Raw genomic sequence first — 20,899 nt, 5'->3', positions numbered from 1 at the left:
GGAGGAGGAAGAAACCTTGGGAGGACCAAGACTCACATTTAAGGGGGGACCATCCTACCACTGTTCAAACGGCTTTTAAATTAATTTTAAAACGTCTTTATAAAGTCTTTATACAAGTCTAAAGACAATTTCTGATCATTCTGCAAAAATCAAGACACTACAACTACAATTACATTCCTTCCATCACACTCATGGTGGAAATGTACAAGAATCGATCTGTTTAAGAACAGATAACAACCAGAAGTAGCATTCAGCCACAGCTGACAGTGTGTGAGTTTGTTTAGAAAAAAAAAAGTAATAATATGAAAGAGAAATAGGGAAAGGTTCATCATGCTGACTAACTTGCATTAAACACTCATCATGACAGCAGCACACAGCAACTCTAGCAGAACTCTCATGATTGTATTTCATTTTTGATTTTTTTTATATACTTTTTTAGTGAAATGGCTTGAATCATCAACTTGTCACACTTGCTACAGATTCTGTAGTTCAGAACAATAACTTTTTTTTACATTCCTGTTTAAGGACAAACTCCATTCTGGAACTACAATTCCCAGTATGCATCCACTAGTGTCACGTGTCCGGACTCAACCAATCCCATCTCAGTCTCACGCTCATCATCTCCAGAATTCTAATTATTTTTAGCTGTTACTCATTTATTCATGTATATAAACCTGTTTTTTCAGTGACACACCAAGTCTGTGCTTACTTCCTGTCTGTGTTTACTGTGCATAACTCGTCTTTTGTTCTTATGACTACGTTTTTTGATTGCTTTTTTTTTTTTTTTTTTTTTACTTTTTTTTTTATATTCATGTATTTCTGATTGGTTGCTTTGGTTTGTGATTTGGCTCTAAATTGGCTTATTGTCTTTCTGGTTTTGACCCACGCTTGTTGTACAACTTTGTTTACACACCCTGTAATAAAGCATAATTTAGTTTTACACAACTGATATAGATTTTTTAACATTATTAGGATTTTCTTTAACTATAAAACAAGCATTTAATTATATATTTTTACATGTTTTTATTGTTCTTTCTAAAAATCTAAAACTAGAAATTGATAATGAAGTTACAAATTAGTTTGAACACTTTTCCTAAAACTAACTTGTTGAAGATTGATCCAAAATATTGGTCCAAACAGCGCATACTGTGATAATTAACATCATTATACACTAAAAAATCATATATATATAGTAAAATATTTAGTAAAATGTAAGGTTTAATTTGTTATCAGTTTAGTTTTTAGCATCATCTCAGTTTAGTCTTATTGAAAGATTGACTAAACAACTGTATCAACAATATTAGCCATCTATTCAGTAGCTTTTTAAGATATATGTTGTTGGTGTTTCTATAGAAAAGAAAATCATTTACTTGATTTTCTTTATTTAAAATAATAAAAAATATTGTCACTGTCAAAGCAAAAAATATTGCATGTCTATTTTTGCTGTAAATCTAAACGTTGTCCGCGTTTTATGGTAAATGGACAAACTAAAATGCTCCAAACTGATTTTCAATGATTTTTGTTCTAATTAATTTTTATTCTACCATGGTCTTAAAACTGTTTCAAAGCAAGTTTGTGTGAATACAACATGTAGAAATATTTACCTGTGCTGTGATCTCACACATTATTCATCTCAAATCAACTTAACTCAACTGTGCCAAAAAACTAAACACCAAAGTTTGTTTATTCAGACTTTTTTTTGGCACTTGTTAATTCTAGGCTTTTGCTGGAATGGATTTAATGGTTCCCATCAAAGGTTTATTTAGGTTTATTGATGAAATAATGGCTGTGTTCCATTTTTCATGCAGTTATTAAAGAGTTGAGTGGTCTTTTGGAGAGGGGAGAGGGTGTGAGGGGGTTTGAGAGGGTGTGAGAGGGTGTGAAGGGATTGTGTAGAGGCCATCATTCACCACCAAGACCTTTTCTATAGAGAGAGAGTCCTGCTGACAGTTCCTTGAAAAGGACAAAACAGGGAGCATCTATGTAAAAGCATATTGTAATTACAGGAGTCAGTGCAGGAGGAGGCCTGTCAGATTCTCCTTCAGATTGAAGATCGGACAGGCTGCTGATGGGAAAGGAGCTCGCGGTACCCAAGAGGCTCTCTCACTCTCTTGCATACACACACAATGGGGAGTTGACAGCATGGGAACCAATCTGGCTGAGCGGAGCTGCCAGTACATGCGTGTAAGGAAAGAAAAAAAAAAAGAAAAACTACGGACACCTCCAAATTGAAAGAAAGGTTTCCTGGCACTCTCTCTTGCTTTTGTTTGGCAGGGGAGCTGACACAGGGAAGGTCTCTCAACCATTTTTTTGATTAAGACCGATCCGGCTTCATCTTAAAGACAAATTACTCGCTCGGATGCAGCGGCAGCAACACCTGAAAATCCTCCGGGAGAAATCAGATATCTGTTGTTTTTTTTGGATCACAGGTCTCTAAGATTCTTTTATTATGTAGCCCGTCTTCTCCTTCTTTGGCTTAAATTCAAGACACCAAGGCCCAGTTCCATTTTTCTGCTGATTTGTAGAACCCCTATCCTTTAAGAGTTTTTGAATGTCAGCTCTGGAAAAAAATTACAAGACCTGAATCAGTTTCTCTGATTTTGCTACTTATAGGTATATGTTTGGGTAAAATGAACATTGTTATTTTATTCTATAAACTATAAACAAAATTTCTCCCAAATTCCAAATAAAAATATTGTCATTTAGAGCATTTATTTGCAGAAAACGAGAAATGGCTGAAATAACGTAAAAAGATGCAGAGCTTTCAGACCTCAAATAATGCAACATTCATAAAGTTTTAAGAGTTTAGAAATCAAGATTTGGTGAAATAACCCTGGCTTTCATGCATCTTGGCATGCTCTCCTCCACCAGTCTTACACACCGGTCTTGCTTTTGGATAGCTAGGTAGGTATGAGTGTCTAACAAAGTGGAGGACAGTGGGTGAACTCCAGCAGCACTGCTGCTGTATCTGATCCGCTCGTACCAGCATAACACACACTAACACCTCATACAGCACCAACACCAAACCAATCAGAGTCACTGCAGTGCTGAGAATAAAAAAAATAGCTGGGGTGATGCAAAAATTGCAAACAATTTTCAAACAATGCAAATTTCAAACAATGCACAACGCAGCAGCCTTATGGCACAGAATGTAATTGGTGCTGTAACGTGAGATTTTACTAGCTAGTGAGCTGTATCACTGACATTTTAATGCTTGTTATGAAGAAATGGCACATAATACGACATAACTAACATTTTTGGGTTTCTTTAAACGCTTGTGCAGCCAAACTTCACCCTACTCCTCAATCCCACCAAAGAACCGGGACACCCTACCCTTAGGCACAAACTCTCAAAAAGGACGGGCAAAGTGGGCGAAAGGGCAAGCAGTAAAATGGGATTGGGCCCAAGTCTTCACACACAGAAGCCGCAGGGATGTACACTGTACACTACCAGTACTGTTCTCTCTCTTCCTAAGTTCTGAAATTTCCATTTATCCCACACAAGCCCTATCCGAAAGCTCCGTTTCTCTAACCACTCACTGTGTCTGCCAAACTCAACTAAGAGCACAGCTCCTTCTTTACAAACAAGCTGCAAATCTTAATCACATTGGCAAAACTGGAAGGAAAATATTTACCCACGTTGAGCAGATGATCTTCTGGGATCTGCAGTTTAACAAGCTCAAATCTGCTCATTCTGAAACTGTCTGTTTCACCATTTGGTGATACAAAGTTTCAAAAAGTGGTTTAAAGTTTCTGAAACTGAGGCCCAATCCCATTTCACTGCTTGGCCCTACCACTTACCCCTACCCCTTGTTTTCGAATGTACCCCCTAAGAACTGGAACAACTCTTTAAGCCCCTGATACGTCCTCATGAGCACTTTGGTAGAGTTCAGTAATCTAGCTGCTGCAGGTTAACTAGTCAAATTTAGGGTGTATTTTATTGTATGTCTTCAGAAAGGGGGAAGATGGTGTAGAAATTAATTATTACTGTCCATTTCTTAATTCCTATATATATGTTTTATTATTATTTATTGTAGTTGCTTTTTCTTTAACAAGCAAGACTGTTTAAAAAAAACTATTAGGCTACTTAATTCATGCTGTGGTGAGAAAACTGGTCAAATAATTTTTTTTTAAGTCTAGGATAAAATTGTATTTGGTATTCAGATCACAATCTTTGGTCAGATTTTTTTTGGGGAAAAAAATTATTTAAATATAATTTCTGCAACCCTAAAATGTAGAAATGTAGTATACAGTATCGTTGCTGCTGCTTTAAAAGAAGAAACCCTTTATCTTTTAAGTAGTAGCCTATATATGTATGTTTATATAAAAATGTATTTTCACGGTTCTCTTTTTTTTTTCTTTTTTTTTAACTTTGGATCACTTTTTGGGAAACAAATTTATTACATTTAATTGCTGCATCCATAAAATGTAGTATATAGTATCGTTGCTGCTGCTTTAAAAGGAGAATCCCTTTATCTTTGAAGTAGTAGGCAATATATGTATGTTAATATAAAAATGTATTTTCTAGTTTTTCATTTTTTATTTTTTTTTTTAACTTTGGATCACTTTTTGGGAAACAAATGTATTAAATTTAATTACTGCATCCCTAAATGTGGTATATAGTATTGTTGCTGCTGCTTTCAAATAAATTCCTTTATCTCTGAATAGTAGCCTGATAAGTATGCTAATATATAAATATATATATATATATTTTTTTTTTTTTTCAGGTTCTCAGTTTTTCCTTTTAGTGTATTTAATTTGGATTCCTTCTGTTGGTCTATTTCTTTACACAAAGTTAATGGCAGCTGACAGCTGATAAACAACATACTGTATATGCATACGATAAACTCCAATTAAATATATATATCCAATTACATTTTGTTTTATGTACTGTCAGCACTGACCCTGTCATTCTGCCTTTTCAGGACTAGAGTTCTCCTAAGGACTCCTAAGGGTTTCCCAGCATTCTCAGCCCATGAACTACAGTGACTCAGCTGAACACGTGACTCTGCAGCGTTCAGCCTCACCCACCCTCTGATTGCTCATTTCCCACACCTGTTTGTATCAGTATAAATAGTCCTCTAAATAGTTTCCTGCCGAGTATTACCTAGTTTTCCTAGCTCTGTTACAACGCATTTCCTTTGCGTTCCTTACTTCATGTTACTGACCTTTTTCTGTTCCTAGTTTTCTCTCTTGCCTAGCACTTTTTTACTGTGGATATTCTGTTACTGTGACTACTTTTTCCTGCCTTTCTCCTTTTTTTCTCCTGATTGTTTACCCACAAACTCAATTGGGAAGATACCAAGCTCTGCAGATCCAGCAGAACTGATGATGTGTGATGAGTATTTTGTATTTTGAATGAAAATAAAGAAGCCGGCGTGGCAGCAGCAGCTCTGCAGGAAGCCAAACAGATGTTTAAATAAATGAGGAATGTATAACAAGGTCCGGAATCACACATCCATGAGAAGCTCAAGCATCGGCACTCAAGCTGAACCATAACACATGTACACCTGTAATTAGGCCCTTTTAAAGGGGGCTTTGCAAACAAACAAAGAAGCGGAGGGCGAAAGAAGCACGGAGGAGGCAGCCGATCGGCCTTCTCGCGACGCAGCGGACGGGGTTGAAGTAGTTAAGAGCAGAGAGCAGAGAGCGTAGCTAGCTAATGCAGTCTATTCCATTAGATGGCATGGGCCAGCCACAACACGGCTCGCGCGCCCGTTCACAGCCGATACGAGACGAGGCTAAAAGCTCCGAAGCTCCGAAGTCTCGCTGCAATTACTGGGATTTTGAGAGCAGCTCAGGCTCTCGCGGCCCTGAGCCTAATAGAGCTCAACAACGTAAAGCGCCGCTATCAAGCATGAGTGACCAGGATGATTGTTATGTTTAGCTGGGAGTATATGAGCGCAGACGTCTGCGTAACGGGCTGCGTAATCTCCAAAATGACCAATTTATTTTACAAGAAAAGAAAAAAAACATTACTTACTTGTAATGGAAGTCTGGTGAAGAACTGGTGAAAAAAAACTAAATATACTTCATTGAACTTAAAACATATTGAGAAATGGTTATGTTATATTTAAACAGTGTATTTTTCAAAGGATTTCAACAAATTTGTTTATAGCATACTATTATAATATTATATCATTTATTTGGCATTTAATTCATTTGTATCTCAAGGAGTTCTTGATAAATAATTGATTTCCTACATTTACAATGAACCTTTATTAAAAACTACTTCACTTGACGGCAGCTTTAAGCAATACCGTGCACACAAAGTGTATTCAAGTGCATTTCCACTCAGCAGATTTCTGGAGGAGCTTATTATTGACATATATTGTGTTGTGTTGCTCCACATTATTCAATACTGTTGAGGCTCCATCCTTCTATGCTGAGGTCTTATTCAATAACAGTAACACTTCCCGTGTTAAGAGTTTCCACAAAAAGGCAAATAGAGAAAAGTAAATACATAAATATATAAGTCTGCTGGATCACACAACAGAAGAGAGGTGAAAAAAAAGAAAATGCCAGATTTTCTTCATATTGTTCGAAAGATTAGGGCAGAAACATAAAAAAAATATTTCTGTAATCTCCCCATTTTATAATCTACCCATTGTTTGAGTTATTGGGGAGTCATTAAAAACATAAAACTAGTATAGAAACACTGCCATAAATTCATAACAACAAAAGCACTACTGAAGTATATTTATTACAATTAAATTGAATCTACTAAGGTTAATTCAAGATCAAAATAGAACATTTGAGGTAAATAACTACCTAATATTGCATTGCTGAAGTATTTGTATGATTAGAATAGCAATACCGAAGTAAATTTATGATAACAATAGCACTATTGAGGTAAGTTCATGATTAGAATAGTAAAACTGAAGTAAAGTCATGATAAGAATAGCACTACTAAAGTAATTTCATGATTAGAATAGTAAAACTGAAGTAAATGTATGATAAGAATAGTACTACTGAGGTAAACCTATGAAAAGATGGGAACTACTGAGATAGACGCATTCTTAAAATTGCACTGCTTACATAGACATATTGTGCTTTGTTGGTTTTGATGGGATATTAAAAAGATTAAGTGTTCAGTACTGTTGAGGCTACATTCTAGTATGCTGAGGTTTTTAGATGAGTAAAATTGCACTGCTGAGGTAAATTCATGATTAGAATAGAAATACTTAAGTAAATCCATGACACAAATAGCACTACCAAGGTAAATTCATGATTAGAATTGCACTGCTGAAGTAAATGTATTGTGCTTTGTTGGTTTTTATAGGGTATTAAAAATGTTAAGTGTTCAATAGTGTTGAGGCTACATTCCAGTATGTCGAGGTCCCTAGATGAGTAAAATTGCACTGCTGGGGTAAATTCATTATTAGAATAACCCTGATGAGGTAAATGTATTGTTCGTTGGTTTTGATGGTTTTTGACAATTTTTTCGATATTAAAAAGGTTAAGTGTTCAATACTGTTGAGGCTACATTATAATATGCTGAGAGGTCTTCAGATGAGTAAATATACACTACTGAGGTAAATTCATGATTAGAATAGTAAAACTAAACCACTAATACTGAGGTAAACGTATTATAAGATGTGAACTACTGAAATAAATGCATGACTTAAAGTAAATGTTTTGTGCTTCGTTGGTTTTGATGGGATATTAAAAAGGTTAAGTGTTCACTACTGTTGAGGCTACATTCTAATATGCTGAGGTCTTCAGATGGCTAAAATTGCACTGCTGAGGTAGATTCATGATTAGAATAGCAATACTGAGGTAAATTCATGATTAGAATAGCCCTGATGAGGTCAATTCATGATTAGAATTGCACTGCTGATGGGATATTAAAAAGGTTAAGTGTTCAATAGTGTTGAGGCTACACTCTACCATTCTGAGGTCTTTAGATGACTAAAATTGCACTGCTGATGTGAATTCATGATTAGAATTCCACTACTGAGGTAAATTCATGATTAGAATAGCCCTGATGAGGTAAGTGTATTGTGCTTTTTTGGTTTTGATGGGATATTAAAAGGTTAAGTGTTACTTACTATACTATTGAGGCCACATTCTAGTATGCTGAGGTCTTCAACTGATTGAATTGAACTGCTGAGGAGCACTACTGGGGTAAATTTATGAATAGGATCGCCCTGGTGAGGTAAATGTATTGTGCTTTGTTGGTTTTGCTGAGATATTAAAATTATTCAATAGCAGTTACACTTCCAGTGTTAAAGAGTTTCCACAAAAAGGCAAATACAGAAAGTAAATATATAAATATAGGTCTGATGGGTCACTCAACAGAAAAGAGAGGACTGTAGAGAAAGTCAGAGATTGTTAATATCATATATCATAAGATCAGGGCAGAATCTTTTGCTACCTAATGTGCGCTAAGGCTGGATACTTATCCCTCGCTTTACTCACAGGATATCAAAAGACGGAGTTTCACTTTGATAAAAGTCGGCGCGCAGCATCTACAATGAGCGCCGCCTTTTTTTGAGTGCGGTTAAGCAGGCCTCCAGACTGATTAGCAAGATTAGCGAATATCAGCGAATGCTTGTCTGTGTTCAAAACCCCTCAATTTAACAGTCCTCAGCAGAATAGCCTCCAACAGATTTCTGTGATCTCCCCATTATGAAAAATGTTCAAGTGGTCGGGGAGCATCGTCTTATCTCCAAGCCATTAAAAACAATGAGACTAAAGCTTCCTCAAGGAACAGGAGGTGAAAGTGACAGAAACGAATAATAAAGGGAAAAAACACACAGTGCCAAAGTGAAAACATACTGTAATTATGCAGAGCACGGTAGAACAAGAAAAGCGCTAATTTGAAAAAGCCAGTGTATGCGTCAGCGCTCTGCCGAGCTTGAGTCTAATCTTAGTGGTGGAGAAACAGTTGTTATCTGTCCTCTAGTGTCTCGCTCAAGAAGACCAAGCCGAGTGTTCCATGGATGGCACGCTCTGTCCAGAACAACAGTGAAGTGTCGAGAGTGGATATCCAAAGCAGCTGCACTTGAAACAAAAGCCGTCCCTTTAAAAAGGCTTATTTTAGAGAGGACTTACTTTATAATAATATGTCATTTGCATGCCTTTCCCAACCATAGATTCAAGGACCAGAAAAGGTAAAAGGATAAATATACAGGGGTTGAACAATGAAACTGAAACACCTGGTTTTAGACCACAATAATGTATTGTGGCGATGTACAGTTCTGGTGGAAACAGGAGAGTTGAGGTGCACATTGAATTCTGCCGTGATTTGAGCAGCCGTGGTTTTATGTATTTTGGATACAATCCAGGCTAGCACCCGAACATCCCTTTCAGACAGCTTCCTCTTACATCGTCCACAGTTAATCCTGTTGGAGGTGGTTTGTCCTTCTTGGTGGTATGCTGACATTACCCTGGATACCGTGGCTCTTGATGCATCACAAAGACTTGCTGTCTTGGTCACAGATGCGCCAGCAAGACGTGCACCAACAATTTGTCCTCTTTTGAACTCTGGTATGTCACCAATAATGTTGTGTGGTAATAATGTTACCCTGCTAATTGAACCTTCACACTCTGTTCTTTTAATGGTGCAATGTGCAATTAATGAAGATTGGCCAGCAGGTTGGTCCAATTTAGCCATGAAACCTCCCACACTAAAATTACAGGTGTTTTAGTTTCATTGTCCAAGCACTGTATATATATATATATATATATTTGTTGGAAGTTAAGAATTATTTAAGAATTTAGAGACATCTCTTTCTTCGGACAGCAATAGTTCAATCCATTTCAGGTTTGTGATAAGTATTATAAAATGTATATATCTATAAATATCTTCCCAGTTTAAGGACATGATGTGTTTGTCTGTGCAATGTCAGCCAAAGCAACCGACAATTGTTTGATAAAGCAGAACCCTACCTTCTTGCACAGCCTGGAAAGGGTTGTTTCCATCCACAAACTCCACTGAGATGGTGATCTTCTCCGTCTCCAAGATTTCGTTGTTGAGGTTGAGGTCCGCCACCGCCATGCGGAACACCTCGTCGTCCTTTTTGGCAGTCTCATCGAATATGGCCCCTGAAAAAGACAAAAGAATTGGTGTTAAGATTGAAAAAAAAAACCCACAAGAATTAGGATTAGTGTAGTGTGACCAGGAGTGAAGTAATGAGTCATGATAGCCCAATGGTCCAGTTTAGCAATTTCAGACCCTTACTCGCCCTCCTACCCAACACCAGCAGGATCAAATACACTCCAATAGTGTAACTGCCACCTCTCAAAACAGAAAAACTCCCTAAACACCCCAACATTAGAAAGAGGGGACCACTTAGCATACTGTGAGCTCTTAGTAGAGCTCCTAAACAACTTCCCACCTCAAATCTAGTAATTTAAGCCATACCTTATAAAATACAATTAAAACAATTAAAACGATAGTAAACTTTTCCATAGCATGTGCAACCTAATTAGCCTGAAATGCCTTTTTTTACTGTAGATAAGTACATATTGTTAAAACTGGGTTACTAGTCACATTAAGTCAACAGGGCTAAAAAAAAAAAGTTATAGAAATGGGTCCAAAGTGGATTGGCCGCTTAGGCCTAAAAAAAACTTGCTGTAAAACATGGGGGTGGATGTCACTATCATCAGCTGCATAATGTGAGCTCCTGCTAGAGCTCCGAAACAACTTCACACTTCAAATCTGGTCACTGAAGGAGGTGGTGTGGGACACATTCGAGCCATACGTTATAGAATACAATTAAAACAGTTAAAACTATAGTAAAATTGTCCATAGAATGAGCAACCTAATTAGCCTGAAATGCGTTCTCCTACTTAGGAACATGTACTGTAAGCACATGTTGCTAAAATTTGGTTACTAAACACATTAAGTGACCAGGACTAAAAAAGGTCACAGAAATGGGTCCAAAGTGGACTGGCCAAAAACTTGCTGTAAAACATGGGGGTGGGAGTCATTATCATCAGCTGCTAACACTTTTTTTGTATCAATCATTGAAAAAAGCCTTTCTTTGTTCCTTTTTTGCTCAAATTTTCGGAAACTTTAGCCATGCTTTTCCTTTTTTCTGTCCATGTCTCTACCCAACACCAGCAGAATGAACTAAACTTCACTAGTGCCACTGCCACCCCCTCCCAAAACAGAAAACCCTCCTAAAGAACCTCAAAATCAGAAAGATGATGCAACTTAGCATAATGTGAGCTTCCAGTAGAGCTCCTAAACTTCCCACCTCAAATCTAGTCCATTAAACAACTTTATGAGGTGGTGTGAGATGCAACTGATAAATAGGTTACAGCATAGCAATACATCGCTCTCTGTAAGCTACATTCAATAACTACATTCAAAAACTCCCTCCTATTAAAATAATTTAACTTTTCCATAGAATGAGCAACCTGACTAATCTGAAATGCTTCTTCTTACCAAGTAATATGTACTGTAAATACATGTTGCTAAAATGTGGTTACTGGTCACATTAAGTGACCAGGGCTAAAAAATAAAAAAGTGAATTGAAATGGGCTCAAAGTGGACATGCTGTGAAACATGGGGGTGGGAGTCATTATCATCAGCTGCTGACTAGACTACTTAAATATGTCTGTTACCTTAGCACTCTTTTTTGGCATCACTCATGAAAAAAGAAAAACTTTCTTTTTTCCTTTTTTGTTATTTTTTTTTTAAAAACACCAGCTGTGTTTTTCTCCTTCTGTCCATGTCTCTATCCATACAACATTTATTCCGGAGATAAAAGGCTATATAATATATTGTGTGCTCACAAGACTCTCAATATTCTCTGCCCCACCAGAGAAAATGGGACAATTCCCATATTACCTGAAGCTAATGGCCACTCTCTGCCTGTATACCTGTATATTTTAAATTTAGGCTTCAATTTCATTCCTTCAGAGACCTTTATTATGTAGCAGTTTTACTCTCTGATATTATGGCCACACAGGGCCATTGTATTGATCCCCACGAAGGCCGTTCTCTTCATACAATATTTAGTGACTATTATAAAGAGGTCAATGGAAAGCCCAATAACCGCAATAATACCACAGTTTTGTCTTTGTGTGTATTGAGCTATAAAGCGACCGTTCCATGTATCGATGGCTCATAAACTGACAATTCTGGTACAACCTGCAATTTTCTGGCCATAGGTATAATTTAAAGGTGGCTGACATGCTCACAGTTAACCATGATACACTCAGAATCAAGGAAACGCTTTCAAACAGTTGGATCATCAGCTTCATCTTCGGGTAGAAAGATAGAGGTTGCCAGAGGTTTATTGAGCCACATCATGTCATTTTTTTTCATGGCATTTTTGTCACAGGGCTGTAGCGGTTCCTAATGTTTCCTCTGGTTGCAGAACCCAATTAACACCACACACCATGATATTGTACAAGCCAACAAACCATTGACCTTCACACTAGACCTCAAGCAGTTTGGACTGTGTGTCTCTCTCCACTCTTCCTCCAGACTCTGTTTCCTCGATTTACAAATTAAATTTAAAACTTACTGATGGTCAGTGATGGTTTGGAGAGACATGTCATCTGCTGGTGTTGGTTCACTGTGTTTTATGAAGTCCAAAGTCAGTGCAGTGTTTTCCCTGAAAAATCTCACAGCACTTCATGCGGATTTCATTTTCCAGCAGGAAAACCACACTGCCAAAAGAACCAATTGGTCTTATGTAATATTTCATTTTTTTTGAGACACTGATTTTTGGGTTTTCATTGGCTATAAGCCACAATCATCAACAATAAAAGAAATAAACGCTTAAAATAGATCACTCTGTGTGTACAACATCTATATAATATATTCTTTTAGATTTTTTAGACGCACTAGTACTGTATATACAACCCATTTTACACCTCTTCCAAGTGAGAGATTATGTAGAAAAACAACAAAAAGAGCAAAAAACAAAAAAAAACAAAAATGAGTTGTACCGAACATATGGTCTTAGACTCATCAGATGGTCAAATGTTCAGTCAAATGTGCTGGATTACATGCTGTACAATCTAGAGGAAGAGGAAAAAAAACACACTAATTCTCCACAGACGTGGCGCAGCAAACACAGAATACACAGCTCATCTCTGTCGTGCAGCTAGACGCCTGAAAAAAAAAGAGTTCTTCAGCTCTTCAGCTTCTACAGACACAACATTAGAAAGAAAGCCAGAAGCGCAATCAAAGGAGACACCTATGGTCAGTGGTGAAGTTTATTTGGGTTTACCTGCTTTAAGATCAACGATTCTGCAATTGGGTTTAACAACCCTCTGGGCTGGAGAGCTACTAATCTGTATGTTTTTTTTCTTTTTGTGGCCCGTTACATAATGGCTTGGAAAATATTTGGCCTGTGGCCATATTTTGTTGCTGACCCCTGGCCTAGAAATAGGTTAAATAATGCCAGGTTTTGGGAAAAAGACTGGTACGGTACTCCCAAGAATGTACCCATTCCATTGGGAAAAATCCCAAACTACCCAAATCTAATGTTCAGTCTGTGCCTGTACAGTAGAAATGTGGGCTTCAGCAGCCGGAGTCAGAGAGAGCACATTTGGTCTTGCTCTAACTGGGTGGGTAGATGGCACTGTTTTTTTTCTGCATCACTCACATTGTGATGTTGGTTAGCACTGGCATCTGTTGGCTGATGTATCAAAGCTGGGGAGCTGTGCTTTCCTCCAAGAGCACACAGCAAAAAAATCAAGTGTTAAATTAACTCCCACAGAGTTAATTTCATCTCTTTCTCAGGGTTTATATATATAGCTCCACACTCTTTGGAGTTAAATCAACACTTTAAAAATAGTTTTAACACCTTGCCAGTGTTCCTGTTTAACTTATTTGTACTTGTTTAACTCCCTAAATTGCTACTCTAACAGTAAAAAGAGTTAATAAGTTAAATTAGAAGAAGATCAATTTTTATGACTTTTTTTTTTTATTAAATTGTTATTTAGGGGAGGTTAGCTTGTGGTTTTGGTTCCTAATACAGGATAAATCATCATTGCTTACATACTGCCAGTGTATTTGACTTCAATCTTGCATTGCATTTGTCAGTACATTGCCAACACTTTGTCAAAATTTACAGCACTATTGATGGTAACTTGCTCTTAGAGCCTACAACACATCGGCTAGGCAAACAATATACCATTATATAAATAGGGGGGGGGGGGTACACCAATGATGCCAATAATGAGTTTAACTGGACAATGTTTAATTAAATTACTGTGGAGTTGGGCAGTATTTATTGAGTTTATTTGGGTTAGCACTGAAATATTCAACATTTTAAATCTCGAACTGAATGAGTTAAAAATGACTCTTTTGAGAGTGAAAATCAACTCAATCAAGGAAATTATTAGTGATAGCATTGAAAATGAATAGGAAATTGGGCTTCATTTTCTAAATAAGTGCAAAACCAAGAAAGCCAGCAGCGAAATCAAAAAGCAGTCCACGGTCAGCGCTGACGTTTTCAGGAACAGCCACAGTTCCCAAAGAATCAGGAAAGCTGTCAGAACTTTAACAAGACAAATCTCCCTCCACTGCGGCACAAAGACACTTACTTTGTCTCAAATCCTCTGCGAAACATCATAATAGGTCTTTTATCTGCTGCAGGAATTGAGTTGCCATAGAAACCCAACTCGAGGTGGAAGCATCAAAACGTACTTTAAAGCTTCATATCTCACCCTCGGCGGTGTGAAATGCTATACAGGAGGAACGGCTCTCGCCCCGTGTGTCTCTCAGGCATCTGTGCCGCTGTGTGGTCTGAACCCGAACTAAAACGATCAGATTTTAGAACATAAGGCATAATTATGAGATCAGAAGACAGATTCTCTTCCCGCCGATTTGCCTCCTTTCACTTAAAAAAAAAAAAATTTACATGCCCAGCCACCCACCTTGTTCGATAAAAATATACTATATGACCCAGAGCTTGACAGAAACTCAGTCTCAGAAACCAATATATATTATATATTGCCTATATATATATATATATATATATATATATATATATATATATATATATATATTCACGCCAGATTTAATTAACTTTTGAAAAATAGCATGACATTTGATTCATGTGTCATTCTGGATGGAGCTATTGCTGGCAGCTGTTCATCAACTTCAGTTTTACATTATTATATATATATATATAATACTTCTCAGACTTGTCAAGAGTTGAGAAGAACATTAGTTGTTGTTTAGGAGCCACTGGCTTAGGGTTTACTATGTTCTACAACTAGCAGTAGGATATGTATCACAATATAGGGGTTATGTTTCAATATATCGCAATATATTTCAATACTGTAAACAAAGGTTTGGACAGGTATTTAGACAGATCTGCACACTCTTGGTGTTTTAATCTCAGTGTCTTCATGAGGGAGAGTCTCCTGGAATAGTTTTCTCAGCATCTTGAAGGAGTTCCTGGAGGTGCTGAACAATAGTTGCTATTTTGTTAATGACCCTGCCTGCCCCTGACTATTCTTATAAGCTTGTCCCCTCATCTAATAATTTGTCTGTCCTGTGATTGGCTATGGTGACACTGCTTTCTTTTGAGAAATATGATTACTAAGCTAAAATCCAACTCCAACTCAGATTCCTTAAAGGAGAACTCCTTTTAGTGTGAAATGGACTTAGAATGGGCGCTATAGGGGCATATTTTTGCCCTTGCAGAGAAATAGCTTTTATCCACCTCTAACAAGCACAAAATAGCACACACTGCATTTCCCTGTTGGTGTTTTGGGGAAAAAATAAACAGTTGTATGAGACATTACAGCAGCATGCATTGCCATGGTGATAGTATTACTAGAATAGCAGTGTCACTCCTACATGTGTGTGAGAGTTAGTATCACTGAACCTCAGCTACTTGCATTCATTCAGTGGTCGTGTTTTTAACATAATGTGCTCTATTTGACACCCTGCGTAAGGTGTGTCGCAATGCTTTCTTTTCATGCCTGGTGCCTGCGCTGCTTAATTAGCAATGGTGCTTGTGAGTATATCTATGCCGATGGGTGTGCTGGTCTGGAAATGAGGTGTGTTCAGGTACATTTCTGGATTTGGTATGAAACAAAAAACAGTAAATCTAATCAGCATTTAGTTTGACTATGTGAGTTACAGTATGTATGTGCTTCATGAGACTATGCATGACTATGCATTTTAAACTGAGAGAAGCATTTGATGCCTAATCAAGATTAGAACAGGCTAACCAAACAGGTTTTGAAATCAGTCATCGTGTTAGGTCGGGTTCATTCTGAGGATGTACACCATTCACTTTGTGATTGGAGGAGCCGGTGGGTTGAGGTCCACTAGACATAACATGTCAACCAGAACCCTAGGGAGCAAGGTTATAATATTTTTACATTTTCCATTATAGTTTAATTATATTTTATTTTCATTTTTTCTCCTCCAGTTCAGTTAGTTTGAATGTGTTTTGAGAGTTTATTTTTATTAGTATTTATTTTTTTTAATTAGTGCTTAGTTGTAGTTAGTTTTTATTAATTATATTAATATTAATTATAGTATTAGAATATATTCAGTTACTGTGAAACAACCAGCTGTCTACAAAAACTTGCAAAAAACTGAAAAACACGAAAATGAACGGTATCCTATATGTAATTTCAGTTTGTTTTAGTTCGTTTTTCTTTCAATTGAACTCTCGATGTTTCTTTTAATTACCGTTTCTATTAGTTTCAGATAACGAAAATGCTTTTTTACTCTAAGTTTTTGTTATTTCGATTGTTTTCGTTAAAGATAATAACCTTGCTAGGGAGTAGAGCAAAATGGGGGAAGCTGGGAGATGCTTGCTGAGAGCTTCCAGAACATGGCTTGAGAGAAATGGATTGCTTTCTGACCAATCCATGGCAACAAGTCCATTCAGGGTTTTTTTTGCATATTCAGAAACTCTGAATCCATATAGCTTTGAGGTTTGTGTGTCTTGGATTTTTTGTATTTTTCCATCATATATTTTTTTCTCTTATCCATTGCATTTTAATCTGGAAGATTCTTCTGAATAATTTGGCAAAGCTATTTTTGGACTCTATTTTAGTAATTTAGCGGTGTGTCTTTGGTATCGTGAGGGCACAAAAAATAAGCCTTGCGCAGCTTGAAACGTCCAAAAGCCATATATTCATTTTCATTTAATTTATAATGGTTATTTTTTGGACGTAACATGAAATAAACCAATCATTGTTTCACTTGCCTCACATTCCCTTTAGGAGGCAGGTGAGCTCTGGCTCTGGTGACTTTGGCATGTTCGTATCTTAACAGCGCAGCAGAGGACACAGACCTACGTGTTCACGCTCATTTTAGGGAACAGCAATGTTATTTTATTCTTTATTCTGTTTATTCTTGAGTTAAAAGCCACCTATAGGAATAGACTCTGAGTGTCGACTGTTGTCAGGGTTTTAATAAGTCAGTGGCGTGTGTGCACCTGTGTTTTCTGCAACACGCCAGAAATGTATCTAAACACACCTCACTTCTACACCGCCACGCCTGTCAGTATAGATTTATTCCCAAAGTCCATTGCTATTTTAATGGCGCAGGCGTAAGCCGTGAAAATAGACAGTTGACAGGGTGTAAGGTAGCAAAGAGCATTGTTGCCTATATTGTATGACTCAATCTTTCAACCTCTTTAAGCTGTAGGTCTACTTGTACTTCAAAGCCTGAAATTCTGTCAATTTCCATATGTGTGTTCAGGTACACAAGTGGGCAGTGAGTCAATTCTGTCCTGTTGTGTACAAGCTGAGAAACAGTTAGTTATCGGCGATGAAGAGCAGCAATTTATGCAGTTCCTCCTAATGAACGAGTGGTTTTGAAGAGGGCCCCCTACCAATCACATCATAATGCAGTTTACACTCAAGCACTCGCCTCCACTTCTTTGATATTTGTGTCTGAGACCTCCCTCCGCCCCTCCGCCCCTCCGCCCGCCTCTCTTTTCTCTTCTCATTAATGTCCCGCATGTTATGATCTCCAGGGACTCCCAGGACTGACCAATCTGCCTCCTGCCTTCCCCTAAAACTCCACGTCAAATAACAGTTCCTGAGCACTTCTCAACACCCACCTGACCACAGCCATCAGCGTCGCTAACCGTACCGCATGAGATGAAAGTGGGAGGAGGACGGGGTGCAGTGAAGTGGAGGGAAGGGTGGAAAATAAAAATGCTCTCATAGGCCCATAACTCGAAAATAGGGTAATAAATAAGGGTGGGCAGCAGGGCAAAAACATATCCTCACAATGCCTAAAGACATTTTTATGATGAAATGATCGGGACACTGCGTCTTTCTGAGAGGCGCAAACACGTTGGAACAAGCAAAATACATCAGGAAACAATAATTGTGTCACTTGCTCATCATTCCCTTCAAGAACCAGGTGTGCTGTGACTTTGGCACGTTCATATCTTAACAGTGCTGTACTCACACCTCACACAAACAAAATGAACCAAACTAAAGAAAAAGATGCATTAGTATAAATGCTGTGCATGAATATGTTCAAAAACTGCCATTTATTTTTAAAAAGTACATTTTTTTTAACAATGAATGTTCGCTCTGGCAAATATTTTAAAGGGCGCTACATGACGCCTCCAAAAACCACAAAACCATCACAGTTGAGAAGTACTCTATGTGCAGAAGTCGGTTTGTATGAAGGTTTGAATCAGTTTTATGAACATGCAATTTTGTACAAAAAAAAAAAGTTTGATCATCAGCCACATCTGAATCAAATTTAAAAATGCTAATTTGGGCCCTTTTTTGGGCCCTAGCGATCTCGATCGGCCATTAAGTTGAAACATTGAAGTTGACTTGTGGAATATATCTGAGTTACTGCTGAGCACAAGAACTCGTCAACAACTATTTTGCTAGTATAGGGGGGCGAACTCAGAGTATTTAGGGTGGAGTTTGGGGCAGCTTCACTGTAAAGCGTGAAGCCGAAGCCCCCCTCACACGAAGAGAAACATGAGGAAAAAGAATAAAATTAATGAAGGAGGAAGATGGGGAGGAGGTGGGTGCGAGGTTGTTCAATGAGCAGGTAGAGACGAAGTGACGGTTTAAATAGGGAAGGAACTGGGAGGAGTGGGGGCAACTCCCAAAACTAAGCTATAACACATAGCTCCACGATACAACAACCACAAAACTCATTCACCCAAATGAAGCGCACACCCTTTTTTTCCTTTTTTTAAAGGACCTGCTGCCTTTATGTCCCAACAACACATGGAGAAGCTTGTTCAAATAATTACAATATGGGAGATCTGCAGGCTTTAGGTGGGGTCAAAAAGCTATTGTTCTATCTAAAACCAATTTTTAAAAATCTTAACATTCTTTTTTTTAAAGTAGCTTAATTCTTAATTCTCGTTTTTCTGCCCGTTCTTGGGCTCCCTATCTTTTTTTTTTTTACCCGCCGTGTCCCAATTCACTAGCCGGGGCAGCGGAGGTGTATTGGACCGCGACCCTGATGACACGGGTTTGATCCTGCTTGAGGAGCGGTGTGTTTATTTCATTTATTTTTTCCTTTACCTGCTTTGAGATCAACTGTTCTGTAATTGGGTTCAAAAACCCTCTGGGCTGGAGAGCTACTAGTCTGTAGCACTCCATCCCATTACACTTCATTTTCCAAACCAATTTTTTTTTTTTTTTTTGAAAAATCGCTTGGAAAATATCTGGCTTGCGGCCAAACTTAATTGCAGATCCCTGGTTTAGACTATACCAAATATAGCAAATGCACAAACTTCCTAAAAAACAAAAGACGTTTGGCAGCATGAAAAAAAAATGGGTTGAGCTCAAACTACATTACACGCCCTTCAATATGAAAGCAAGCTTGGACGCCCATGGCATCTCTCTCCCTAAGTGACAGTGTGCTGATTAATATCCGAGAGCCTTTCTGAAGGAGGATAAAATGCGAAAATCATATTGTTCTCCATCTTAATCAAGCCCACTCTCTCCCCTGGAGGGGGTTCCCTTCCCCGGGATGAGAGCGGATGTGTTAGAGAGAGAGTGTGTTTGTGAGAGAGAGTGTGTGAGAGAGAGATAGAGAGAGAAAGAGAGAGAGAGAGAGAGAGGGCAGCTGTGAATGCTGATTTACAAGCTGCTGTATTCCTGCTCCAAACAGCTTGTGTGGCTGCAGCTCTTGGGCAATTGGATTGTGAGGAAAAAGGCAAACGTCACCGCATAAATCAAAGAGGCGAGTAAAAGTGTTGAGCCTGGTCGTACTTGACGTGCCAAGGGCGGCCGCAACAAAACTGTAACTCGACCACGCGTCTACCTTCCAGTCAAGAGGGTGAAGGTGCTTTTAGAAGCATCTGTGGGCAGTAAAATACGTTCTGCTACTCTGGCGCTTTTCTAAACTCTGGTGTTTTCAAGTTCTGTTACACTGTTACACAGCAAACGTCACAGGCTACGGGACTTATATCATGTCCCTTGACTTGTGTCATGTCCCATGGTAGCTAAAGAACGCAACACTTGGGTCTTCTGCATTGAATGTGGAGGTAATTTGTGAGAGAATTTGATCATGACTATTGCCGTTCACTGCACTGTCCACTTGTTTACCCACAAGAAAACACATCACAACTTATACAGGCTTGGGCGTTCCCAAGTCATCCCTTGTGTTAATAGTTCACGATCAATTTACACACATTTGACATGCCAAAAGTCATCAGGGTTAGCAGTATGTAAATTCGTCATGAGGATTTACCTTAGAGGACGGCTTGGGAACGAATGCCTTTACCTGTGGTATACGTGGTGAGGTGTTATCTTATGAGTAAAGATTGATTGAACATCTGCCAACAAGCTCATTCTCTTTTTTGTCCAGGTTCATGTAAAGACGCACTTCATTAAAGTATAGATATCAATTATTCCAATTTAAAGAAGCTGACTTTGTCTAAATGCACTGCCAGTAAATATCTGCAGTTACACCATATCCTTCTTGTTCTTGTTCTTGTTCTTCTTCCTCTTCCACTTAT

General features: G+C 38.0%; 1 protein-coding gene across 2 annotated transcripts in view; it reads right to left on the bottom strand.

Moving 5' to 3' along the window:
* The window catches only part of grid2 (glutamate receptor, ionotropic, delta 2), an 874,963-nt gene that overhangs the window by 736,478 nt on the left and 117,586 nt on the right, over positions 1 to 20,899 (bottom strand). For both annotated transcript variants that reach the window (XM_049485584.1, XM_049485583.1), the window contains exon 2: positions 9,894 to 10,049. In XM_049485584.1, coding sequence (XP_049341541.1) covers positions 9,894 to 10,049 — 156 coding nt within the window. The remainder of the gene's footprint in view (positions 1 to 9,893; positions 10,050 to 20,899) is intronic.

This window comes from Astyanax mexicanus, chromosome 12, assembly GCF_023375975.1.
Source record: "Astyanax mexicanus isolate ESR-SI-001 chromosome 12, AstMex3_surface, whole genome shotgun sequence".
NCBI lineage: Eukaryota > Metazoa > Chordata > Actinopteri > Characiformes > Acestrorhamphidae > Astyanax > Astyanax mexicanus.
This window is presented reverse-complemented; position numbering and strand designations above follow the sequence as displayed.